This window comes from Notothenia rossii (assembly GCF_949606895.1).
Source record: "Notothenia rossii genome assembly, chromosome: 9".
In the NCBI taxonomy this organism is placed as follows: domain Eukaryota; kingdom Metazoa; phylum Chordata; class Actinopteri; order Perciformes; family Nototheniidae; genus Notothenia; species Notothenia rossii.
The window spans coordinates 38,575,027-38,602,845 of NC_136907.1; the positions used below are offsets into that span (position 1 = coordinate 38,575,027).

The 27,819-nt window shown below is 44.2% G+C and overlaps 1 protein-coding gene across 1 annotated transcript in view; it reads right to left on the reverse strand.

Moving 5' to 3' along the window:
• The window catches only part of LOC307017953 (xenotropic and polytropic retrovirus receptor 1 homolog), a 68,756-nt gene extending 42,380 nt beyond the window's left edge, over nt 1–26,376 (reverse strand). The window contains exon 1 of the mRNA XM_079647937.1: nt 25,792–26,376. Coding sequence (XP_079504063.1) covers nt 25,792–25,860 — 69 coding nt within the window. The 5' untranslated portion in view covers nt 25,861–26,376. The remainder of the gene's footprint in view (nt 1–25,791) is intronic.
• Nucleotides 26,377–27,819: the final 1,443 nt, after the last annotated feature.

The following is a 27,819-nucleotide window of genomic DNA, read 5'->3' on the forward strand; positions in this document are numbered from 1 at the left end:
TGATACGTGATCTGCCCTCGCTCAAGGGAAAACCTCCAGCTTGACTTGAGACCGCCCCTGTGATAGATAAATGTAATTATAATGAAGCCAGCTGCAATAGATCATTGATCCACCAGGGGGTGCAGTGGGGTTCAACACTGGAGCTCATGTGAAATAAAGTCAGATACAGTACGCTGGATGTACAGCGGAACTTTGTTAAGATCCATATGTCACGGATATCATACTCTGTGCTAAATAAGAGACATGTAGTCATTTACAAAACATCACCATGTTGTTATTTAACAAAATATTGTTGTTTGTCGGAAAAACGGGAGGAAATGCCCGGCTCTCGATTTTTAATCCTAATTTAATCATCATCTTCACCACGATCATTTATGTTTATGTTCGCTGAATTGACATGAAATCACTGACACATATGAATATACTGTATTCAACTTCATTAAAACGTTATTAACGTGCCTAAACTCAGTAATTCATTAAAAACATTTATATTTTAATGGAGCCTCGTCGGCAGATCAGGATCCCAAAGTGTAGCGGAGGGATCCTGATCTGGATGACGGGTGTTATTTTCCCCATAAGGAACAAGTCGCTGCAAATTATCCCGCTTATTACATGGCCACATTCTCAACAAAGTAACGACATGACTCCCAATATTAATTTAAATGTTTTTATGGATTTAGAAAATGTTTTTATTGATTTAAAAAATAGATGTATTGATTTAAATTGACATGCATCCGCTAAGAAAAATAGTCCGTTGCTACCGTTTTTTAAACAGTCTGAATGAAACGGCAGCTCTCAGCTGTGTATTTACACAACTAATGGCCCATCAACCACAGCTCTCTCCCCCCCTCCCCCCTGATCTTTCTTCTCCAGCAGCTAAATTAACTGTAGGTTACTCTGAGTGACAAGCTTACAGTAGACACAACACTGTCATTGCAAGTGATCATTGCAAGTGACCCTCCGTTAGTTGACTTTTATGTTCAACTGCTAAATTCGTTACTGATAAAAAAGGGCTTCTACTGTACCTAATTACCTTAACACTAGAACCTCCAGAGGTTTTTGTATAGGCCTACCTAAAACCGTCAAATCCCGCTATTAGAATGCAATTTTTAACAACATAGGGTGCTACATAACACATTTTCAGGAAAAGTCACGGACTGGAAAAAAAAGTTACATTGCACACACACAACAAACATCACACAAATTGACCCGATTGGTGGTTCTAGTGTTCAATAAACTCACTAATTAATGAAACTATTTCAATACGCATTATATTTATTCTTATCATTCTTTATGAGCGCAGAAATAGTCTTAAAATCAGATCTGTTTTTTAAATGAGATCTGACGGCAGGCAGTTAGCTCTGATCACCTATGATAAATGCGCCGCACCTAATCGCTGGCCATTCAGCCACAGAGCTCCCTCTATACAAATCAAACTGTAGACGGTGTGAAAGCAACTATTGTTTTAAATAATGGTCAGAATGTGACCTGTGAGCCTTCTGAATTACCGTGGGACAGCAAATTCTAAACTAAAATGTTCAATCTATAAAGACATCTTATCTTATCTTAATAATATCTTCATATTAATAATAATAATAATAAATCATACAGTATGTGTCCGAAAGGGAGCAGGAGGAAGCAAACACAAACATATACAACAAATATACTGCATATTAAAGCAAACGATTGTAAAGGTAAAAGTATTAGCATAACAAATAAAGAAGTGTAATGTAAACATTTATATTGTTATTATGATTATTTAATATATAAAGACTATATGTTATTGAATTACAAGATTAGATATACTTTAGTATAGTATCTAAAATATTGATGTGTTCAAATGCTCTTCAAAACACAACTGAAACTTGTCTTTCTGTATTTGTGAATGAAGCGCCATCTCCTGGTTAAAACCTGAAATTGAAAATCTGGCAACGCCCTCTTGGAAAATAGTGGGAGGGCTTAACATTCCTCTATACTGGTCTTAGGCAGGTCGTAGGCAGGAAGCTGTAAGCTGGAGTCTGAAATGAAGTGCTACATCTGTATCAGCAGTGCATGACATTAAGGATTTTGGGAGATGGCCCTGTGGGCCATCTAAGCTAATTTACAGATGGCCCTGAGCCCAATAGAGATTGCCCTGAAAAATGCGTGCGGACGAAATGCCACAAAGGGTTTGGGGGGCCTCCCCCTAGAACATTTAGATTTTTGCAGGTCTTAGATGCTGTCTGATGCATTCTCTACACTGAATTATAAGATGAACCAGCACAATATTATATTGTACAATTTCAATTTTATTCTTCATTTCACTTGTTTGTTCTTGTTCTTGTTTGTGTTTGCTCGCTTGCATGCCTTGCATAGCTATAAGAAATACTTAAGTTGTTGGTCAAGACACTTTCCATCTAAAAAAGTAGAAAACATTACATTCAGTTATACCTGCCAAAACAAACATTATTTACACTATTATGGCCCCTGTTAAAAATGTTTGTAATGTTATCTACTGTAAGTTGGTCGAACGAATGCCTCCTCATCCGGAAGCTGACCGAGCAGACCCGAGCAGCAGTCGAGAGGAGCCGAGCGCATCCGCGAAGCATACAAAATGGCAACGCCAGAGTTCCCGTTGGCCGGCAAATCTAAATCTCTTCGTTCACAATCATTTCCCTTTAGCACAATACCGCTTCAGTTGCGCCGCTTATGTGACAGACAAGAAGAGTATGTGACAGACAAGAATAGTTCATTCTAATGTCTAACACTTAATGTGGAGAAAGAGATGTCCTGTATGGGTTGATTGTGCGTTGATCTGTTGGTAACGCCTCGGGGTTCCGGTGGGCATGTAAACAAATGCATAATGCTGCGCTATACTTTGTGGCCTCACCCAGTTGCATAGCGACACTTATTGTTTAGGTGTCTTTTAATAAGCAGGTAGTCCTATCATTAGCTAGAACTAGCTAGATCTGATCAATATGGACATAAACGCGAGTGAAGTCTAATCTTACGGGAGAGAGAGATCAGCTGCTGCTGACGAGTCGACACGCAGCACTGCATGATCACATGCAGCGGTGAGCGGACAAAACAAACACTTCAGGTTAGAATATCACACGTAGCTATTTTAAATTACCTCTCAAACTACCTAAACTAGTTATAGATATGTTCAGTTTTAATGTCGGGTCACTCATTACTGGATCCGTGAGCTGCTAGCATAATAGATTGCCCGATCGGGCAACCAGCAGGTGAGGCTTCATTGCCCGAGCTAAATACTAGATGGCCCCGGGCCATCGGGCAGCCCTTAATGTCGAGCCCTGATCAGACCTGCTCAACGGTCAGGAGGAATTTTGGACCATTCCTCTTTACAAAACTGTTTCAGTTCAACAATATTCTTGGGATGTCTGGTGTGAATCGCTCTCTTGAGATCATGCCACAGCATCTCAATTGGGTTGAGGTCAGGACTCTGACTTGGCCACTCCAGAAGGCGTATTTTCTTCTGTTGAAGCCATTCTGTTGTTGATTTACTTCTGTGCTTTGGGTTGTTGTCCTGTTGCATCACCCATCTTCTGTTGAGCTTCAATTGGTGGACAGATGGCCTTAAGTTCTCCAGCAAAATGTCTTGATAAACTTGAGAATTCATTTTTCCGTCGATGATGGCAATCTGTCCAGGCCCTGAGGTAGCAAAGCAGCCCCAAACCATGATGCTCCCTCCACCATACTTCACAGTTGGGATGAGGTTTTGATGTTGGTGTGCTGTGCCTTTTTTTCTCCACACATAGAGTTGTGTGTTCCTTCCAAACAACTCAACTTTGGTTTCATCTGTCCACAGAATATTTTGCCAGTAGTGCTGTGGAACATCCAGGTGCTTATTTGCAAACTTCAAACGTGCAGCAATGTTTTTTCTGGACAGCAGTGGCTTCCTCCATTTTATGACCAACTTATGCAGAAATCCAGGTAATTCCAAAGGGTTCACATACTTTTTCTTGCAACTGTAGACAATCCTTGGTTTTCTGCTGAACTGTCCAGTCTCCTGCATGAGAAAAACAAGCCCTGGGCAAAGGCTAGGAAATCAGGCTCAGGTAGAATGGCTGCGTTTTAGGCAGAAGGAATAGCTTCACTTCACATGTCAAAAGTGCTAAGTTGAAGTACTATTGGTCAGTTACCACAGAAAACCTAGATAATCCTGAAAAATGTTGGAAAGCCATAAAATCGATATCCACCGGTGAGATCCGTAATGAGCTACCTCTGTGCCTTACCACAGCATCTGGCTCTATATTGAACAGGGCCACTATTGTTTTAATAAGCACTTTGTGTCCTGTGGCTCTCTGTTTGATTCTGTTTCTAACTCTGCTTCTGTGAACACCCCAATCCGTGACTCTGAACAATGTGGTCTGGAAAACCCTTTCAGTTTTACTCCTTTTTCTATTGAAGTCGTTCAAGCCTTAACCAAGTTAGATCCTAAGAAACCGGCTGGCCCGGACAACGTAGAACCTTTCTTTTTAAAGATAGCTGCAGATTTTATTGCTCCTCCTCTCACTACTCTTTTTAACCTCTCCCTCAGCACAAATGCAATTCCAAAAGTATGGAAGTCAGCTTATGTCTTGCCTTTATTAAAAGGAGGGGAAGCAACTATTTTAAATAACTATAGGACAATCTCTAAATTATCAGTTCTGGCGAAGGTGCTCGAACGCCTAAGGTAAAGGAGTTTTTATGTAAGAATGATATCCTGTCTAAACATCAGTCAGGTTTCAGAAAGCAACATGGCACCATCACTGCGACAATGAAAGTGATGAATGACATTACGAGTATTTTAGATAATAAGCAGAGTTGTGCAGCCCTATTTATTGACCTTTCCAGGTTGCACCTGGTTTTGATACCGTCGATCATCGCATCTTAAAGCAGAGGCTACTCAGTATTGGCATATCCAGCCATGCAGTGGGGTGGTTTGTGAACTACCTCTCTGAAAGGTCCCAGTGTGTTCACTTTGATGGGCTGTCTTCTGAGTGGTTGAACATTGCTAATGGTGTTCCCCAAGGTTCTGTTTTAGGTCCACTTTTATTCTCCATATATATCAACAGTTTAGGTGAAAATGTGGATGAAGCTACTTTACATTTGTATGCAGATGATACCGTGATGTACTGTGCAGGTCCATCATTTAAGGACGCTGGTGTTAAATTACAGGCTGTTTTTAACATTTTTCAGAGTCAGCTCGCTGAGCTTAAGCTTCTTTTAAATGTTGAGAAAACCAAGGTAATGCTTTTTTCAAAAGCAAAAAAGACTCCAGAGACCGCTTTGGATATTGTTACTATGCAAGGACCAGTACTAAAAGTGGTTACCTGTTATAAATACCTTGGTATCTGGCTTGATGATTGTCTTACTTTTAAACTACATGTCAATAACCTGCTTAAAAACCTGAGGGTTAGACTAGGTTTCTTTTTCAGAAACAAGTCCTGTTTCTCGCTTGAGGCCAGGAAAAGGCTAGTCACCGTGACCTTTTTACCTGTTCTGGACTATGGTGATTTGATCTATATGAATGCACCTGCCCAGTTGCCTGGAAAAGTTAGATGCCGCTTATCACAGTGCACTGAGATTTGTTGACAGTGAGTCATTCTTTGACATCGTTGAGGTAGAAAAGGGAGAGGAGTATTCTTTCCAGAGGATCAGATCCTTTCTGAAGGAAACTAAGGGGATGAGGGCGGTGAAGATAGAGGATTTTTTTATTCTGCAAAGGCTCTCATGCGGCTCCCCGAAGCCTTAGGGGAACCTGTCTTCAGCAGCCCAGAGAAGCACAGGCTAAAGAAAATACTGCAGAAGATTAGAGAGCAAACTGCAAAGAATGATGATTAAGTACATCTTGTTTTAACTTTTTCTCTTTTATTTTTCTTCAGCCAGGTTTTTGATTTTGTTAGGATGCAACTATAATTTCATTATGAGTGACATAAAGCTGGGCCCTTTAAACATTAACGGTGCTTGAGGGGATGCTAAGAGAGCATCTTTATTTACTTTATTAGGAAACAAGAATTTAAATGTGACGTTTCTCCAGGAAACTCACAGCACTGCTGAGAACGAGAGTGACTGGAGGAGGGAATGGGGGGAGGGAGGGCTTCTTCAGCCATAAGCGCAGCAATAGTGAAGGGGTTGCATTCTCTTTGCGAGGGGCTTTCTACCCTTCTCCTGTACGGCCGATGAGGTCATCCTAGGACACTTGCTAAAAATAAATGCTGAATTTGAAAAAGTTTAAATATATTTTATAAATATTTATGCTCCCAGTGTGGGCGCAGAGAGGCTTTTGTTTTTTGAGAAACTGAAACATACTCTTAGCACCTGTGATGGTGAGGAGTATCTGTTCCTGGGGGGTGACTTCCACTGCACAGAGAACCCTGTGCTGGATAGGAACCACCAGGAACCGCATGCTGCCTCGAAGAGTGCCTTCATAAGACTAACAGAAAGCTTTGAGCTGTGTGATGTTTGGAGGCACTTCCACCCGGGCCAGCGGCAGTACACATGGGTGCACTCTAGGGATAACCTGTTGTCTCTGGCTAGGCTGGACCATGTGTATGTTTTTAACCATCACATTAATGTGAGCAGAAGCTGCCCCATCAGTCCAGTGGGAATCTCTGACCATTCCCTCGTACAAGTCTCACTTTGTATTAATCATGTTAAGGGTAATAGTGCGTATTGGCACTTTAATGCTTCTCTGTTGGCCGACAGCCATTTAAAAAAAATGTTTTACATTTCTTTGGGAAAACTACCGTTTATCTAAGAGTGAGTACAATTCTCTTCAGCAGTAGTGGGATGTAGGTAAAGGGAAAATCAAGCGGCTTTGCCTGCAGTACACTTTCAATGTCACAAAGGACATGGCTAGATCTCTGAGAGCTCTGGAGAGAGAAGTGGTGAAGCTGCAGGGCAGGGCTCGACATTAAGGACTGCCCGATGGCCCGGGGCCATCTAGTATTTAGCTTGGGCAATGAAGCCTCGCCTGCTGGTTGCCCGATCGGGCAATCTATTATGCCAGTATCATGCAGCTCGCGGATCCAGCAATGAGTGACCCGACAGTAAAACTAAACATATCTATAACTAGTTTAGGTAGTTTGAGAGTTAATTAAAATAGCTACGTGTGATATTCTTACCTGAAGTGTGTGTTTTGTCCGCTCACCGCTGCACGTGATCATGCAGAGCTGCGTGTCGACTCGTCAGCAGCAGCTGATCTCTCTCTCCCGTCAGACTTCACTCGCGTTTATGTCCATATCGATCAGATCCAGCTAGTTCTCGCTAATGATAGGACTACCTGCTTATTAAAAGACACCTAAACAATAAGTGTCGCTATGCAACTGGGTGAGGCCACAAAGTATAGCGCAGCATTATGCATTTGTTTACATGCCGACCGGAACCCCGAGGCATTACCAACAGATCAACGCACAATCAACCCATACAGGACATCTCTTTCTCCACATTAAGTGTTAGACATTAGAATTGACTATTCTTGTCTGTCACATACTCTTCTTGTCTGTCACATAAGTGGCGCAACTGAAGCGATATTGCGCTAAAGGGAAATTATTTTGACCGAAGAGATTTAGATTTGCCGGCTAACGGGAACTCTGACGTCACCATTTTGTGTGATGCGCTCGGCTCCTCTCGACTGCTGCTCGGGTCTACTCCGTCAGCTTCCGGATGAGGAGGCATTCGTTCGACCAACTTACAGTAGATAACATTACAAACATTTTTAACAGGGGCCATAATAGTGTAAATAATGTTTGTTTTGGCAGGTATAACTGAATGTAATGTTTTCTACTTTTTTCCATCTGGGAAGGCATTTGCCTTAATCAGATGGAAAGTGTCGACCAACAACTTAAGTATTTCTTATAGCTATGCAGGGCATGCAGACGAGCAAACACAAACAAGAACAAACAAACAAGTGAAATGAAGAATAAAATTGAAATTGTACAATATAATATTGTAATGGTTCATCTTATAATTCAGTCTAGAGAATGCACCAGACAGCATCTAAGACCTGCAAAAATCTAAATGTTCTAGGGGGAGGCCCCCCAAACCCTTTGTGGCATTTCGTCCGCACGCATTTTTCAGGGCAATCTCTATTGGGCTCAGGGCCATCTGTAAATTAGCTTAGATGGCCATCTCCCAAAATCCTTAATGTCATGCACTGCAGGGATTGGCAGACTTCACAGGAGAGCGAGAACATGTTGAAGTTTTCAAAATTAAAAACTCAGCTCTGTCTGACCTGCTGGGGTTTTCTGCTCAGGGTGCTCTGGTCAGATCCCCGTTTCAGAACATCGTGAAAATGGATGCTCCCTCTCACTTGTTCTTTGGTCTGGAGCGTAAGAATGGTCAGAAGAGGCTGATGCACTTCCTGCGGTCCAATAGGCTAGTTGCACAAGATGGCGTCTATCAACTTCCGGCGGCTGGGTGTGAGCCTGAGTACTTCCGGTCTTCGGTGTGGAGTTGTTTGGGGAGTTAGCGATATACATACGATAGATAGATAGAGAGAGAGAGAGAGATAGCAAGATACATAGCATACAGATAGCGATATAGTTACTGATAGATAGCATAGATTGGAACAGTCTACAGCTAAAATTGAAATTAGCAATTTTATTTCTCTGAATTTTTTTAAAGCACGTCTAAGTGAAATGCTTTCTGAAACTATGGGTATTTGTAAATGTTGATGTAAATATGTTGTATGATATCCTCTATTGTTTGTTTTTATGTTGTTTTATGTTTCATGTGGAACTTAAATTGCTGCAGGTCTCCCTTGTAAAAGAGATCTATGATCTCAAGGGACCAATCTGAATAAATAAAGGTTTGAAATGAAATGAAACATTAGTGTACCACACTACATCATGTTATCATATTGTGGATTTATTATATTATGTATTGTCCTATGTTATTTTTGTGTGCATTTGTTTTGAGGTTATAATTCATTAGTTATATATAATATATATATATTAGTTATATTCATTAGCCGATTCTTTTGAAAATGAAAAATGGAAAATGAGCCAAACATATATACATACGATAGATAGATAGAGATAGAGATAGAGATAGAGATAGAGAGATAGATAGCAAGATACATAGCATACAGTTAGCATACAGATAGCGATAGATAGCATAGATGATGAGCGGTAAAGAAAAGCGATTGGCATTCCAGCGGGTAAGAAAGTCGGCACTACATTGCTGTGTGCCCCTTTGTACAAATAAGTCCCGTTATAATCGGGATATAAGTTTCCATTCATTTCCTATTGATGCTGAGGTAAAGGCTCAGTGGCTGATCAAGGTCCGTAGGGACAATTTCAGCCCCACAACAAATACCTGTGTGTGTAGTAGGCATTTTCTTATTGGTCACCTGGAGGACTGAACAAAGTAAAGAAAGGAGCTACACCTGTTCTCTTTGCTTGGAATAACTACGAGCTACCTACACCAAGACGTAATGTTTGGGAGCGTCGGCCGAGGGCAGAGAGTCCCACCCCGGACTTGACAGCTGAGTACGAGGTGGAAACACTTGCGCCGCCGGATCATGACTACTCTGTAAATCCAGCGACGGCAGTGATGGCAAATCAGGTGGCCGACGAGAACGAAGCCTTGAAAATCCAGGTTAGGGTGCTCCAACACCAGCTGGAAGTGTTACAACTGAGATCTCGTTTCGGGATACAACGCCTGGCAGGGTCGGACGAGGACATTCGTTTCGACACCAGGTTTGTTTATAAGGCTATCAGGATGTTGCTATGGCCACTAGTTTGATAAACACTTTTCATTTAGGGAAGCTAATTTAAGAAACAAAACTATGTCTAACATGAACAATATTACATTGTTAGATTTGCCACATACAAGCATTTCCTCGCCTTTTGGAAATTGGTGGAGCCTGCAGCCAACACCAAGATGGTGCGGATCACCAACTCCAAGGCATCCTCTGCCAGCAGCTCGGATTCTTCTCAACCATCAACAACGGTAAGCAGCATACAAGCATGGATGTATATTAATAATTATGCACGCTGCGCACTATACCACCGTTTAACAAGTATATCACATCACACACACACAGTGTTGGGACTAACGCGTTACTTTGTAACTTTGTAACTTTGTAACGCGTTACTGTAACGCCGTTGTTTTTGGCAGTAACTAGTACTCTAACGCGTTATTTTTTTAACTCAGTTACCGTTACTACATGGTGCGTTACTCCGTTATTTTTTTTATATAGTCTCGGCTCCCAGATGTTGGTGAGCGGCGCCAACAGCGAGGCGAACAGAGATGAGAACTGTACTTAAGTACAGTACTTGAGTAAATGTACTTAGATACTTCCTGTGTCACATGCGGAGACGCTTTGTGGGCGTGTTTGTGTTTAGTTAGCCTACTAACAATACTATCATGGCGACGGCGGAGCACAAGTCGAGTTTCTCTGCATGGAGATATGCTCACTATTTTACTTTTCTCGAGCATAAAGAAAAGAATGTGTTAGTTAAGTGTAAGTTGTGTCTTGGCGGGTCAAAGATCCTATCTACTGCTCAAAAAAGCAATTCCAATCTGTTAAAACATCTGCAAAAACAATATGCTGGGACGAAGCTATTAGTTAAGACCACAGACCCAGAGCCATCCGACGCCACCCCACCTCCACCTCCACCCAAGCAACAGCGGCTGGATTTCAACCGAGGGACTGCTAGTCAGGTGAAAGAGGATAAAGCCATTGCACGGTATGTTGTTGAACACGTGCAGGCTATTTCTACAGTGGAGTCACCCGCTTTCAGGGAGCTAGTAAGCATGATACCATGTCCGGGCGGCACACGGCATATGGGACGCAAAACGTTTTCCAACTACCCGGAGAAAGAATATACCAAAATGGATAGCGAGCTAAAGAAAACATTTGAGGGGCTGGAATACATCTCGACCACCGCAGACATTTGGTCTGTCCACAACAGAAGCTTCCTCGGGATAACATCTCACTGGATAAACCCCACCACTTTACAACGCCAGAAAGCTGCGTTGGCCTGTAAAAGGATAAAGGGTAGGCACACGTACGATCTTATTGCTAGTGAGATTGACCACATTCACTCTTTGTATGGAGTGTCAACAAAAGTTACCTCCACGGTTACTGATAACGGCTCTAACTTTGTGAAAGCCTTTGCCATGTATCAACCGGAATCGCTCTCTGACGACGATAAATTGGCACTTTGAAACATATCTTTGTTTTTGTATAGACCACATTGCTTAGCAGAGTTCAGTGATGCAAATGCATGTCAAGTTGATGAACAGATTGTATTATTCTCCAATGCAATAACAGTACTTAAATGAAGGCTATAAGGGCATTAATGGGAGCTTCTTTTTTTTTGGGAGCCCTTTTTTAAAGTAACTAAAACGTTACTTTTCACAGTAATGCATTACTTTTTGGTGTAAGTAATCAGTAAAGTAACTGAGTTACTTTTGAAATGAAGTAACTAGTAATGTAACTAGTTACTGGTTTTCAGTAACTAGCACCGCACAACACACACACACACACACACACACACACACACACACACACACACACACACACACACACACACACACACACACACACACACACACACACACACACACACACACACACACACACACACACACACACACACACACACACACACACACACACACACACACACACACACACACACACACACACACACACACACACACACACACACACACACACACACACACACACACACACACACACACACACACACACACACACACACCAGGAAAATGTGTTACAACTGTACCCGGTCTCTACAGTATGCCTAACAATTATTTGTTTTCACAGAAACGTCCACCCATAGATGAGCTGCTGCAGTTCCTCATGCACCTGTCAGTGGGCCTACATCTGAGGGATCTAGCAGAACGGTTTGGCATTCACCGCACCACAGTCAGCAGAATTATTTCCACCTGGACACACTTCCTCTACCAACTGCTTGGGAGCAAACGTCTGTGGATCCCACGCGAAGTTGTCAAAGCTCACCTTCCACCAGAGTTTTGAGCTTTCCCTGAGACACAAGTGGTGCTTGACTGCACTGAAGTATTCTGCCAGATTCCATCATCTCTCCTGCTGCAGAGTGAGGTGTTTTCTACATACAAGTCGCATGCTACATTCAAGGCCATGATCGGCATGGCACCACATGGTGCCATTACATTTGTGTCTGGCCTGTATGCAGGATCTATGGGTGACCGGGAGATCTTCAAGCTGTCTGGCATCATGAGCCTGCTCACACCAGACATGGCGATAATGGTCGACAAAGGGTTCCTTATGGACAATCTGAGTGTAAAGTGTACCGGCCTGCTTTTTTAGCACAAAAAACCCCAAATGAGCAGGGAGGATGTCAGGCAGACTCAATCCATTGCACGTCTGAGGGTCCATGTGGAGAGATGCATCAGAAGAGTCAAAGAGAACAAACTATTTGACAAAGCCATACCACTGTCTGTGTGTGGAAGCATTGAAGAGCTCTTCAATGTGGCTTGCTTCCTGGTCAACTACCAGAACGGACCGCTGGTAAAAGCATGGGCAGCAATTAGTGATGGGAATTATGGCTCTTTGAAGGGAAAATAAGCGAAATAATCACCAGGATAATGATTGACTGTATTGCCAGACCTAATGTCAATAATCTTCTTTGTAAACATGACACAAGGTGGCGCCATATCCATGTCAGTGAATGTACTACTTTGAATTTACCCTCTGTATGTGTTAAGTAAATAAAGTTGTCTTGCCTTGAATGAAGTTCACGCAACTCTTTATATTAGATACTGTTGTTAAGTGGCGATGGAGATTATTTGTTGACCCTGCTTTAAAGGATAGTTTGCCTTTACAAATGGTGCGCTTTATCACTGCCTGGGTTTTGGTTGAAGTGCATCCAAATGCTGCTGCGTTTGGCTCATTTTCCATTTTTCATTTTCAAAAGAATCGGCTAATGAATATAACTAATATATATATATTATATATAACTAATGAATTATAACCTTAAAACAAATGCACACAAAAATAACATAGGACAATACATAATATAATAAATCCACAATATGATAACATGATGTAGTGTGGTACACTAATGTTTCATTTCATTTCAAACCTTTATTTATTCAGATTGGTCCCTTGAGATCATAGATCTCTTTTACAAGGGAGACCTGCAGCAATTTAAGTTCCACATGAAACATAAAACAACATAAAAACAAACAATAGAGGATTTCATACAACATATTTACATCAACATTTACAAATACCCATAGTTTCAGAAAGCATTTCACTTAGACGTGCTTTAAAAAAATTCAGAGAAATAAAATTGCTAATTTCAATTTTAGCTGTAGACTGTTCCAATCTATCAGTAACTATATCGCTATCTGTATGTTATGTATCTTGCTATCTCTCTCTCTCTCCCTCTCTATCTATCTATCGTATGTATATCGCTAACTCCCCAAACAACTCCACACCGAAGACCGGAAGTACTCAGGCTCACACCCAGCCGCCGGAAGTTGATAGACGCCATCTTGTGCAACTAGCCTATGCTGGGCAGCTGCTTCAGGAGTCCGCCGACATACGTCAGTGTGCTGTGGAGTTCTACAAAGAGTTCTACAGAACAGAGTTCCAGGCCGAGCCAGAGGTGGCGCAGTCATTCTATGGAGGGCCTTCCTAAGGTCCCTGAGGAGGACCATGCTGAGCTGGAGGCGGAGCTCTCTGCCCAGGAGCAGCAGGAGGCCCTGCAGAGCAAGCAGAGTGGGAAGGCTCCTAGCTTAGACGGCCTGCCTGCAGACTTCTATAAGGCTCTCTGGCCAGTTATAGGTGATGACCTGCTGAGTGTGCTCAGAGTCAGTCAGTAACGGGAGGTTGCCTCTGAGTTGCAGGAGAGCTGTGCTCACTCTCCTCCCTAAGAAAGGAGACCTGCAGGAGATTAAGAACTGGTGTCATGTGTCTCTACTCTGTACCGACTACAAGCTGCTTTCCAAAGTGTTAGCGACGAGGCTGAGAAAAGTGATGGAGCATGTCATTCACGTAGACCAGACATACTGTGTACCCAGCGGGTTGATAACTGACAACGTGACTCTAATTCGAGATGTTTTGGACCTCTCCGGTTCATTGAGCTGTGAGCTTGGTCTGATTTCTCTAGACCAAGAAAAGGCTTTTGACCGAGTTGAACACCAGTACTTGTGGCAGACGCTGGAAGCTTCTGGGTTCAGCTCTGGTCTCAGAGCCGAGATCCAGGTCTTGTACAGGGACATTGAGAGTGTACTGAAGATAAACGGTAGTTTGTGTGCTCCTTTTGAAGCTCAGAGAGGAGTCCGACAGGGCTGCTCTTTGTCCGGGATACTCTACTCCCTGGCCATAGAGCCGTTTTTACACCGGTTAAGGTCAAAGTTACAGGGTTTCTCTTTTCCTGGCTGTAGAGATGTTTTTAAATGGTCTGCTTATGCGGATGACATAATGGTCTTTGTTAAAAAAACTATAGGTTACTTTCATAACCCCAGTTCTCAGAGTAACATGAAGTGAGATTTCTCACTATGGGATGCGCCTCAACGCGTATGCAAACAGAAGCATCAATCTCATTACGCCTATCCTGATTGGCTGGTGATCTTGACGTCTACGTCAGGGAATCCACCCACCCTTTAAGTAGCTTGCGCTACGTCGCAGCGTCATTCAAAATAAGCACCTCTTCTCGCTTCGCCTCAGCAAGAAGGGCCGTCTGGTGAGACATCTCACTTCATGTTACTCTGAGAACTGGGGTTACGTAAGTAACCTATAGTTCTCATTCATAACACTCCATTCGATGTCTCACTATGGGATATTGAAACTCCTGTGTTGCTAGACAATCTTATCTCAAAAATCACCAAAACAGCCAGAACTTAACAGGTAGACCCCTGTCTCAACACGGGGCCCAGCACTGCGCGGGCCACACTTGGAGCAGAGACATCTAGCCTGTAAAAGCGGACAAAAGTGAGCGGTGAGGACCAGCTTGCTGCTGCACAAATGTCTTGGATGGAAACATCCTTTAACAAAGCCCAGGATGTAGCCAGTCCATGAGTAGAATGAGCACGCAGGCCCGTTGGTGCCTGCAAACCCTGACTCGTATAAGCCAGAGCAATCGCTTCCACAATCCAGTGGGAGAGCCGTTGCCTGGTAATGGGCTTACCCATGTGAGGGTTAGCCCAGGATATAAAGAGTTGGTCATTGCATCGAAACTCTTTTGACCTGTCCATATAGGTGCGTAAAGCACGGACTGGGCACAGCAAATGTGGCCGCTGTTCCTCAGAGGAACACAGTGGCGGAGGAAATGCCTCAATGTCAATGGGGGTACATGAGCCAACCACCTTAGGTACAAAGGCAGGGTTGGGCTTCAGCAACACTGTCGTTTGCCCCGGGGTAAACTGAGTGCATGAAGGATGTACAGAGAGCGCATGAATGTCACTGACTCGCTTGGCAGATGCCACAGCCAGTAACAACACTGTCTTCAGTGACAGGTGTTTCATGTCAGCTTCTTCCAGGGGTTCAAATGGAGGTCGCGTGAGCCCATCTAAAACCACTGCCAAGTCCCATAAGGGCACCAGTAACCTGGAAACAGGGAGGAGCCTGCGAGCCCCTTTCATAAAACGGCAGACCAAGGGATGGTGGCTAGCCGTCTTTCCCTCAAAGCCCACATGGCATGCAGCAATAGCAGCCAGGTACACTTTGATCGTAGAGAAAGCTCTGTGTTTATCAATCAGGTCCTGTAGAAATGATAGAATCACCCCGACAGGACATTGAAAAGAGATGTGTCCCTTTTGAAGGCACCACTCCTCAAACACCCTCCACTTACAGTCATAGAGGGACCTGGTGGAGGAAGCTCTTGCACTCTGAATAGTGTTTATCACCTTCTGAGGGAGTCCCACTGTATTCAGGTTATACCACTCACGGGCCAGGCCCATAGTGCCAAGCGCTCTGGGTGTGGGTGAAAAATCTTCCCCCCACACCTGAGACAGTATGTCCCTGCGTAGCGGGAGCTGCCACGGCTGCCCGCACAGCAGCTGATATATCTCCGCCAGCCAGTACATTGCAGGCCAGTGTGGAGCTATTAGGATCAGTGTGTGGCGTTGTTCTCTCACTCTGGCCAGAGTTGGGGGTATCAGAGCCAGGGGTGGGAACGCGTACAGAAGGACCGGAGGCCAAACGTGCGCGAGCGCGTCCACGCCTAACGGTGCATTTAAATCGCGCATTGAAAAGAAAAGCTGACATTGAGCGTTTTCTTTTGATGCAAACAGATCCACGCGGCCCGGCCGTAACGCACCCACACGAGGACTGACTCACAATTATTGGATGTAGAGTCCAGTCTGCATATAGTGGTGCACCTCTGGACAGCAGATCTGCCCCGAGGTTCATCACTCCTGGTACGTGCGTCGCTCTCAGGGAGAGGAGACGTCCGCAGCTCCATAAGATCAGTTTGCGTGCCAGCATGTGTAACTGGAGAGAACGCAAACCCCCTTGGCGGTTTATATACACGATATTGTGGTTGTGTTGTCTGTCCTCACGAGGACATGATGTCCTCTGAGAAAAGGCAGAAAGCGTTTCAGGGCCAGGTAATTTATGTGTGACCGTTGGAGGTCTCTGCTCCAGAGACCCCTCACAGGTCGACCTTCGTATATACCCCCCCCAGCCCGTCAGACATGCGTCTGTGGTGACCACCTTCCGCGATAGGACAGCACCCATAGGCACGCCCCGTACTAGAAAAGTCGGGTGCAGCCAGTGGCGCAGTGCCATTACGCATTTCATAGTGACCATCACTCTCCGCGCGCCATGACGCACGGGGTCCAGTCTGAGGGCAGCTACCCAGCGCTGTAACTCCCTCATATGTAAGCGTCCCAGTCGTACCACCAGGATGGCTGATGCCATGAGCCCCAGTAACCGCAGACATGATCTGAAGAACATATTTGCTTGGCTGGAAATGAGCGAGGCAAGCCCTGAAGGCTTTCACTCTTTCTTCTGACAGGCGGGCTGTAAAGGGCAACGAATTCAGGCGTAGGCCCAGGAAGAGTACAGTCTGGGCTGGGGTCAACATGCTCTTTTCTGTGTTTATTACGAAACCCAGGTCGAGCAGGTGTTTTACGAGGACATTCATCTGCGTAATAGCCTCTTGCTCCGACTGTGCGAGAAGGAGCCAATCGTCCAGATAAGTTGCCAGGCGAATACCCTGTTGTCTTAACGGGGCTATCGCGGCTTCCGTACACCGTACTAACACTCGTGAAAAGTGAGGGGGGGGGACAGCGAATTGGAGTTGGTAACCCCGTGCTATTGTCTTGAAAACCCAAGCAGAATCTGTGAGCATCCCCCACTTTTCGCTTCTCAAAGCGAGTGGAGATGTCACATCCCTGTCGTCTGCCCTCTGTGTCTTTATTTGTTGTGTTATGGGGCCCTCTAGTGTCTGAACACGGTGGTACCCCAGGTTGACAACCCCGGTGGACACTGCGCATGCGCGTGGCTGTGATGCCTTCACAGCCCCGTCCATCGTCCGCCTTCTGAGAGAGGCAGCAGCCACTCTTAGAAGGGGGGTAGACGTCAGACTGTTTATTGTTTTTATTTTCATTTTTATTGACTGCGCCCTTGGCTTTAAGCCTGGAAATGACAGTGGAAAATAATTTATTAAGAAACAATAGTGATGAAATGTGTTTGTGTGACTTAAACGAGCAGCGGAGCTTGCTGTCTTTGATGTTAAGTCCATTTCCCTCATGGCGCGAACTTGAGGATGACGTTCTGACATCACTCGAGGCAGCGGGAAGATGGGGGCATGGTTGCACCCCGGAAACACATGAGCATCTAAAACTGGAACGTGTTCTGGAGCTGGAGAACAGGGAACTTCCAGCTATTTTATCGAGGAGAGGAGAGGAGGCTGTCAGGCCGCCCTTTTCTTCTTCCTCGTCTGGTGGCTGAAAGTCTGGACTGGCTGTGCCTGAGCGGCTGCTGCCGGAACCGGAGACTTTCTTGGCCAGCTCGTCCTCGCCTCGTTTCTGGGCTGGAGACCCGAGGCGGGCTGTGGCCTCTGCTGTTTCGGGATCTTGAAACGGGCAGGACGTGAGGCAGCCTGAGCGAAGGAGTGCCGCGGGGCCTTTGAAGGCGGCGGCTGGACCCTTCGGGGAAGAAAAAGCTGGAGAGCCTCATCCTCCTTCTTTTTGGATTCACACCGCTGCTGCATCGAAGCTAGAGCGGAGCCAAATATGCCCTCGGGAACAATAGGCATGTCCAAGACGTCCTCTTTTTCCCGGTCTGGAAGGTTCGTCAGGTTAAGCCACCTGGCTTTCTCCTGTACCACCATTATCCCCAGTGCTTTGCCCGTGGCTTGGACTGCACAGCGCTGCACACGGAGGCAAATATCCGTGATCGCTGCGATTTGGTCCCACACAGCAGGCTCAGGTTTGTTCGTCATGTCCTCGCAGAGCTCCGCCTGGTAGGCGGTGAGCACCCTGGCGGACAAAGCTGCGGCTTTATAGGCTCGTTCGGTCATTGCTGACTGGAAGCGGTCTGTCTTTGCCGGTAGCGTGGGGTTCCTGCTCGGTGCCGAAGCCAGCCGCGGTTGGAGGTGGGCTGCCACCAGCAGCTCCATGGGCGGGGAAGTCCAGCCTGGACGCAGCACGTTGGCACACGGCCTGCAAGTCCATACTGAGGCAGGGCGAAGCTGGTGTGCTTTCGCCCGGGGGAGCGGACATCGCCTCCGGCTTGGCAGCCTGGGCAGATGAAACGAAGATGTCATCGTGCTCATCCGAGTTGTATAAGAGGAACTCAGAGGCATCTTCTTCATCCTTCTCCATATAATCCAGCTCTAGGACATCCTCCGCGGGTGGAACCACGGTGAGGTCCAGTTGGGAGCCCCAGCTTGACACAGCGTGGGGCTCCGCTCTCGCGGCTCTTGCGGCCACCGGGCCCAGCCTGACACGGCGCGGGGCTCCGATTCGGCGGCTACCGCCGTTGTTGAGCCCCAGCCTGACACAGCGCGGGGCTCAATCACCGCGGCGGTCGCCACCATGTCCCGATTGCCGGCCGGCGAATCAACGGACATGAAGGAGTCCTGTCCCGACATGCTAGCTTGGCGCGCTAGCCGTCGGCGGAGGCTCTTGATGAAAAAGTGGGCACAATGCCCGCACAAACCGGGGGTATCGATAGCTTCACACCAAACTGAATTTGGTGTGTCCCGCACCGTCGGCCGTGACACGCCTTATTTGGCCTTTCATGCCCGACGCACGGCCGATTTAACATGTTGAATTGGCTGTGCGTTGGCCACAGGCAGTCAGCCAAAGAAATCACTCTGATTGGCTGTTCAGCTAGCGAATCAGTGCATAAGAAGCTAAACGGAAGTGAAGGACGTAAACAAACGATTTAAGAAGGCACACACACAGACGGCTATTCATTTTCATCGGTTTATTTGTCATCATGGCGATCTGGAATGACGGAAACGAAGACCTGCTCATCACCTTGATCCAGGAGAGGCCAGCTCTGTACAGAGAAAAAGTACTCGAACCGAGTAGTGAAAACCGGACTCTGGCGAGAAATTGAAACTCAACTTGGTTTCTCAGGTAAGATTCTCTTTTTCATCAATTGAGCTCTATTATCTTATTATTTCAACCTTGTGTTTTGTTATCTTGTTGCTAGCTGTTGCTACTTGTTTGGCACGGCATATAGATATGAATTGGACAGGCAAGACAGTTTTCTGCCCCTCTATTCACATGTAGCCTTTCATACGTGATGGTTTCTTTATTCTCTAACTGTTGTGGAGCAGAAGTATAAAGTTGCAGGATTAGTCTCAAGTACCTCAAGATTGTCCTTAAGTACAGTGTCTAAGTAAATTAAATACTGTCTACCGCCTTTCATTTACCTACTGTGAGTCGCCTCGGATAAAAGCATCACATGGAAATGTAAATGTAGCTATTTTTTGTTTGTTTATATCACGTAGTCTGTTGTTCTTCTTCTCTGTCTTCCGGTTGTTGCCTCTTTTGAATGACGAATACACACTACCGCCGCCTGCTGGTAAGGAGAGTTATTGCCACTCACACACTGAAGTCTTTGCGGTGTGTTCCAGTGCGACACATGGCCAAGACGCAGGAGAACACGGCGACGCAACAGTCGGCGTCGGCGAGTTCTCTGGTGACTGCCTGGTGTCAGGGCCTTTACACACACACTCAGTTTGCTTCAAACCGTAGATAAGAAACTGGACACAGTATTATCATTTTTCTTTTACAGGCAGCGGACTCATTATGATTTTAACCATGAAAGTATTAAGATAAGACTTCATTGAGGAAATTCACAACATTAAATATAATTCCAAACAACTAATAGTGTAAGTTATTTAAGTCTCTCAGTGTTGTTTCAGAGACCCTTCTCTAAAAATGTGCTCCCTGGGACTGCAAGTGAAAAAAGGAATTGTTTATTCACCCTTTTTTTGGGCTTCTCTCTTCATTATGCCAAGTGAAAACAGCTATCGTCAGCAAACACCCTTCCTATGAACTAAGGCTGCTGCGGCATGAAGTTTCCATCAATGCTGCTGTGCGCAGACTCCATGTATTAAGTTGAATACAGGTCAAAGGCATATAGGAATTATATAACCAACAATGGTAACAATAGTTTACAATGGAAGTAGTAAACAAACGTTGACATTTGGCAAAGTGCTACCTCAGTCCCCCAGCAAGAGGATTTTCCTGTCTTTTACACTTGCACTACTTTAAACTCGATGAAAGGAAAGGTGATTAGACTTTGGGTAATCATTTTAACCATTCACTTCCTAATACGTTTGGAGGGTAAACTGGCTGTTGCATAAAACCTGCATGATCATCGCTAGACTGTTATCCCTTTTTGCCATTTCATGTTAATGAGCAACACAACAGTTTCCGTTGAGAAGAGGGCTGAATACCGAGGTAGAAAGAAAAATAATACTTCAAGACGTGTTGATAATTTGTTTCCTGAATTACACAATATCCTTGGACAGAAGAAGAAGAAAACAAATAATAATAATAATAATAATAATAATAATAATATTATATATTCTCACATTGTTGCGATGGTTAGGCCCGCAGGGTGTGAGTTTATAAACTGTGCTAAAGAGGCCGTAAGTAGTGACGGACTCATGCGCTAACCAAAGTCTGCCCAGGTGGCACAGGTTTTCAAATGTTTCTACAGAACAGCTGATCCTAATATCACGAGACAAGGTTTTTTTGATCGTCATCTTTGCATGAAAAATAACTGACAATTGATAAATTATCAAATAGTTGGTTCTTGGTTTCTGATGATTACCAGTTTAATTAGTTGACTTACAGTCGCAGCTCTGGTAGAAACCTTGATGGCTGCAAAGCACCAAAGCCCTGTGAAAGCCCAAGGGAAACCCCTAACATGAGATCAAAACAGCTAGATACACTCTGCTTATCCAACTGTCCTGCTTAGTGTCTGACCCAAACACAGCTGCCAAGACAAAACATGCCATCCATGGAGAAGCCCTGGTCAGCATGACTCTGCAAACCTCACTGGCCTTGGTCCCCCATCTTCACAGGACCTAAACTAACCGAGCTCAGGGCCAGATGTACAGCTGGGTGGAACAACACGCTACATCTGGCCTGCATCTTAACACTGCAAGAGCAAAAATAAACTGGATTCAAACTACAGTGGAAATAAGCCAAAGACAAGAGCACAAGGAGAATTTGAAGACTCATCCATACAGTATATATTTGGCCGGATTTTATTTAATACTGATGTTTATACTAGGGGTGCACCGAATGGGAAATTCTTGGCCGAAACCGATACCGAAAATAGGAAACAGTTGGCCGGAAACCGAATGCCGAAAGGCCGAAAATGATTAATAGAAATATATATATATATATATTGTATACATTTTTTACCAATGTTGTTCAGCTACCTGATAAGACATGATTATGGTCAAACTTAACTTAAATAATAATCACTATTATGGGTCCATAAAACATTTATTCAGCACTTTTGAATGCATACAGTACATTAATTCCAAGTCAAGTGCATTTTCTTTTCTCTGTAGGATAACTACAACAAAGTGCATTCAGAACAAAGCCAAGGTGCTTTAAAACTGCATAAACATCTAGGCCAGTAGGCCTACACCAAAATAGTGTAAATAAAGACTGTAACAGCCAGGCCTTCAACAACAACAAATGCACCTATAAATTTGGTAACCTAACATGTTGTTGTGATGACGTAATCAAAACGCGGCGACAAGCACGGCGCGCGACCATGCTCGCGGCTGGCTCACAGCCAACATGTCTGCCGCTTGGAGATATTTAAAAATATCAGAGAGAGAGGTGCGGATTGTGATTTGTAAAACGTGTTCAGCTGACATTTCTCGAACGGGTGTAACTGCAAAGACTTTCACCACTTCCGGATTACTCCACCACTTGAAATCAAAACACCCGGACAAATATGCGGAGTATGATCAACGTAACCCTGTTCTCTGACATTCGGTGATATTTTTTCGGTGCTAAAACCCTTTTTATCGGCCGAAAATGGTCGGCTTTCGGCCGATAATTTTCGGTGGCCGAATATTCGGTGCATCCCTAGTTTATACTTACAAAAATCAATGGATCCACAGACAGAAAATATCTAATCATTCAACAACTATTCTATTCAATAGTTTTCAATTCACCCAAGGCTATTTGGTTTGGACATAACAAAAGTTAATTCCGATTTGGACCTCTGGAGCGGAGCTAAACTTGGGTACATTTTTAAAAGGTGGTAAGCTTATTTACACTGAATAGCACTGCTGAAGATGCTCTCTAAAACACTCATTACCAACTCCAAAAAGGACTTTTGGCTCAAAGCTTAATGTAATGGTGCTGCAAAAGGAACTAAAACAATGTGTCAGAAGTGCAGAGCAGATGACTGATTGCTTCTGATTTGGAGCCACAAAGCTAAGTTCTCCCTAATTCTAAGGCATGAATAAATTGTCTAAATTATCTAACTCATATATATATATATATATATATGAGTTAGAATATATATATATATATATATATATATATATATATATATATATATATATATATGTTGAGGTTTTGATTGTGACTAAATTAATATACTACAGTCACACTATGCAGAGCACCGCGATGACTGATGAAACACTGCAACCAGCAAACACTGCAGGGGCTGCTGCTACAGGTAATCACAGGGATTGGATGCAAGCCTGTTATAGCTGTTTCTGTATACATGTTGGCCTGAGCTGTAACAAATGAAAGTGTACTGATATGAGTCCTTAATGGAGCAAAAATAAATTGCTGCATTGTCCGAAGCTTTAGAAAACATAAAAGGCAACTCTATATAGTTAATATTAATATACAATCATAATATCACCCATGAAGACATGAACAAGAGCCATGCTTGATAGTCCACAACAGTAATTAATGGGTTGGCTCCCTTCGGTTTGAGGTCTAGTTTAGTTTCTGATCTGCGTCAAGGTTGATACAGTCCCTGCATTTGGAAGGTCCGAATCTCTTGGCTTCAGTTAATTTGTCACTTATTTGTTGAAAGCAATCATCTTGATAATAAATTAATTTCTTTGTCAAAAAATACAAAATGTTCATTGTTGCACCAGATGTGAAGATGGACAGTTTTTTTTGTACATCTTATAGACAAATCTTATTACCACATCATTAACTGACGTTGAAAGATTAACATCACCAGTACCGGTAGCTTGTCAAAATAATCCTATCAGTAACTTGCATGAAGAGCGAATAAGAAACTCATTCCTGTTGTATGGTTCATGTGCTTCCTGCAAACCAATGTCGATTCGGAGCAAAGAAAGATTGTAGGGGTGTGGCAGAGAAACTCCCTCTGGCGGGAACACATGGATTTTAGCCTTTGCAGACCATTTACATGCACAAAAACACATTACAGGAGAGGGAAAGCCCCAAAAAGCATAATAAAGAAACTGGTCCTACTCCGAGACAAATCAGACACACCCTTACATCGTCAGCACGGATGTATGCACATGTTTGCATGGTCAGAGTACGGTCTGTGCAGCAGTCTTGATCCTCTCAATTTCAGGTTGTCAGTACAAATGGCAGACATTATGCTGGCACCAAATGTAATTACACTATAAACAAGACATATGTACAATGAACACCTGTTCTTCAAAATGGATGGAGTTTGTGTCACAGTTCATCCTAAGGAGCATTAGGCATTTTTTTTACCTGACTTTTGTAACTGTATTTATCTTTGACTAGGCGCTTTCACACCGGAGTACTTTTCCCCGTACTTTTCCCTGTACTGTTCCCAATTAGTTCCTGGGATTTTGCGTTCACACCAAAGAGATCTGGAACTAGAACTTAGTTCATGAGAACTTTTCCCACCTTTTCATTCCCTGCTAGAGAGGTGGGACTTTCATGGGGAGAAAAAAGTTCCAATTTCTGATTGGCTGGGCGAATTACAAACCACGCCCCGTAAAACTCGGAAAAGTTTTGTGAAGCCGCCATTGTATTTGTTGGCATTAGCATTATTAGCATTAGCCCCACACACCAACGCAGAGAGACTAACTTATGGCAACACAAAAGAAAACATGGGAGCGGTCGAGATGAGGAGGTGTCGGTGTTCTGGCGATTTACTCGGAAGGCTTCAGAATATGTAGAATATGCTGGGAGTCCCAGCAGCTTCTACTGAAGCCAGTCCCCAACTCCGGGGACTTCCGGCCGGGGACTCCGGGTGGTAGTATACGCAGTGAAGTTGTTTGCGGCCTGCCAGTAAACCCAAAGCAGAAGAAGAAGAAGAAGAAGAAGAAGAAGAAGAAGAAGAAGAAGAAGAAGAAGAAGAAGAAGAAGAAGAAGAAGAAGTGACGTCAGCGGTTTCGTTTGCCTAATCCTCCCTCAGGAACTTATTCCGGTGTGAATGCAATCTGCTCTTTAGTTCCGGGAACTAAAGAGTTCCGGTGAACTAAATACTGGGAACTAAGTACGGAAAAGTAGTTGATGTGAAAGCGCCTACTGTGTGTAACTTTCACTGGGGTACAAATGTATTACTGGTAATGAAATGTGTCCAGCACACAGAACAACTGGGTAAAAGCTTTGAATTGCATTTATGGCTAGATAAAGCTCAATTAAGACCATATATTAACTGGCATCCTCTTAGGATCAGCACTAAGTTGCTGCTGTATAAAAATACAGCGATCCAAATAAACAAGCTTATTCGGATCTTAGAATAAGAAGTTCAAATATAGTGGCACAAATGTAAAACTATTAAGAAGGTGTTTACCTGAAGCCCTGCATATGAATTAAGGCAACATACAGAATTGAATTGCAAACGTGAATGTCTTTAGTGGGTCAGAGGTTGTAGATTGAGCGATCAGCATCCTGGCAGCTTATGACAGAACACCAGCAGACTTGTGAGCTGGCTCAGCAGTTTAGGAAACAGAAAGGGTGGTTAACAGGCTCAAATACATAACTAACGTTAGCTCAATAATGATGAGTCAGCCGAATGGCTTTTGTCTCCGAAACACATTCCAAGCAGCTTATCGGTAGAGGACAGACAGACTCTGCAGGCCGGGGTCCTATCGGCTGGATGTGAGCAGCCTGCGGAGCAACAACAGAGCCTCTTGCCTGTCTGCTAGCTAACGTTAGCTAACACTAGCTGGCTACTGTTGGTTTGCGGTTGTTACCATCTAAGCAGTTCATCCCTTCCTGTTTATAAAGACAGGAGTATGGTAGAAAATCTAGATATCTCCAATTGTACTCACATAGTTGTCAAAAGAAAATACAGGTATACACGGAAAGACATGAGACAGCCAGTTAGCCTGTGAGCTAGCAGTTGGCTGCAGAGCAGGTTCTCACCTCATACTGGATATACTGCTTCCTCCACTCCGGGGTGATGTGAGCCGAGAGATGCTCCGTGAACTTCATGTTCAGTTTGCTCGGTAACTCTCCTCTGCTTGTATAGTAACCAGGACGTGAGTTAGCAGCGGGAGGTTTAGCAGAGCTGGTTCACCGACGGTAACACAGACACTGTCATCGAAGACTGCAGTCACAGCCTCAGTCTTACAGCAGTTTGTCCTCGCAGTATCCGAGCTATCTACCGGGGCTCTGCCGTTTGTGACACAGTCGACGAAGGGCTGGCGGGGTCACATCTTAGCTAAAGCACACGCTTAGATGTGCTCTTATCTATTGCGCAGCGCCAATATCGCAGAATAGCGGCTGGTTTCTGGTAAACACGCTCCTGTATAGCGCGAGCTGGCTCTCCCTCTCTCTTTATCTCTCTCTCTCTTTATCTCTGTGTCTCTTTCTCTGTATCTCTCTCTCTCTGTGTGTGTATCTCTTTCTCTGTATCTCTCTCTCTGTCTCTCTCTCTCTCTCTCTCTGTATCTCTCTCTCTTTCTCCCCACTGTTGCTCAGACTCTCTCCACCTCCTGTCTCCCGCTGCATTCAGGTGCAGTTGGAAATATTATATCAACCCAATCTTGAACCCACCTAAACATATGTTTAGTGGGTGTAGAAAGGTGTGGCCCAATCCTGCTTTAGGAAACGTCATCCAGCCAGGACGGTCAACTAGTTATCTTATAGCGCTGGCTGTGGAAGGGGAGGAGGAACACACATTGATGTTCCATTCAGAGACAGTCATTATGCCATTTTAACTGCCATCGCTGTTCCTGTGGTTCATCAGCAGTGTTTTCATGATTCATGCTGGATGTTGTTTGTGCTTTGGAAGGCATGTTTAAACTTCACTATGTCCTGAAACTCCTATTCAGGTGGAATGCAATTTTGAATTTGAACAATTATGTTTTTTGCTCCAGAGAGCAACCCTTTGGCATTTATAAAATACTGCTTAGTGTTTATCTCAGTGAACATATTTAATTGTATCTCTTTAAAAGTAGTTAATTTCAACACTGCTCATAACTTGCTTAGAGAACAAACCTTGTCCTACTATATATTCCGATGATACATGAATGTTATGTGTGACGTCGCCAGCAACCCATGCCTTTGTGAGCAGATGACGTACTTCTTCGTGGAAGGGGGAAGTTCACACTACGGTTCAGGTAGATCCGTTTATGAGAGTTGCGACAAGTCCAAATTGCTTGATCGTCACGTGGTTCCTGGAGACTCAGATAGTTCCCGGAAGTTCGTTGCGGGCCATTTGAATGTGTTAATAACAGGAAATACAACTGTGATTTTTGGTAATTAGTAGTCAATAAAGGTTTTGATTTGCAATATTTATATATCGATAATGTGTATGTAGTTACATCAGTGTTTCTCAAAGTGGGGTGTGCGCCCCCCCTCTGGGGCATGACAGGGGGGGTGCGAGAGAACAGGAGGAAAAATGGTTATTAACACCAGGGGCCTCATGTATAACGCTGTGCGTAGGATTGACGTGGGAAGGTTGCTTACGTAGTAGAAATCCGAAAAATAGGTCCATACATTTTCCGCCACTTTCCGATTCACCAAATATTGCGTACCGGCGAGGAAAGTGCGTATGGCACTTCCTACGCCTGTTTCCCTTTATAAATCACAACCGACTCGAAATGCGGTGCAGCTTTGGCGGGCTTCACGTAACACCCATATTTGCCTATAAATAGTCAAAGAAATGCCCTTTCATTCATTCATTTTGACTGACTGCATAGAGAAGATCGCAGGAAATGACGACAGAACAGCTAAAAAAAAACATCTCACACCGTGTCAGATTTTGGTTATTTTGGGGAGGTGGAGATAAATCATATTGTTTGGTGGATGCAATTTGAACCAGAGTAGCAACATGGAGGTTGGATCGTCACCGAAATAAATAAATAAGTGGTCTGAAAAAGGTTAATGAAAAAAAAAAAAAAACATAGCCTTCCTCAGGCAGTGTGTTTGTACCGGGGACAGGAGACC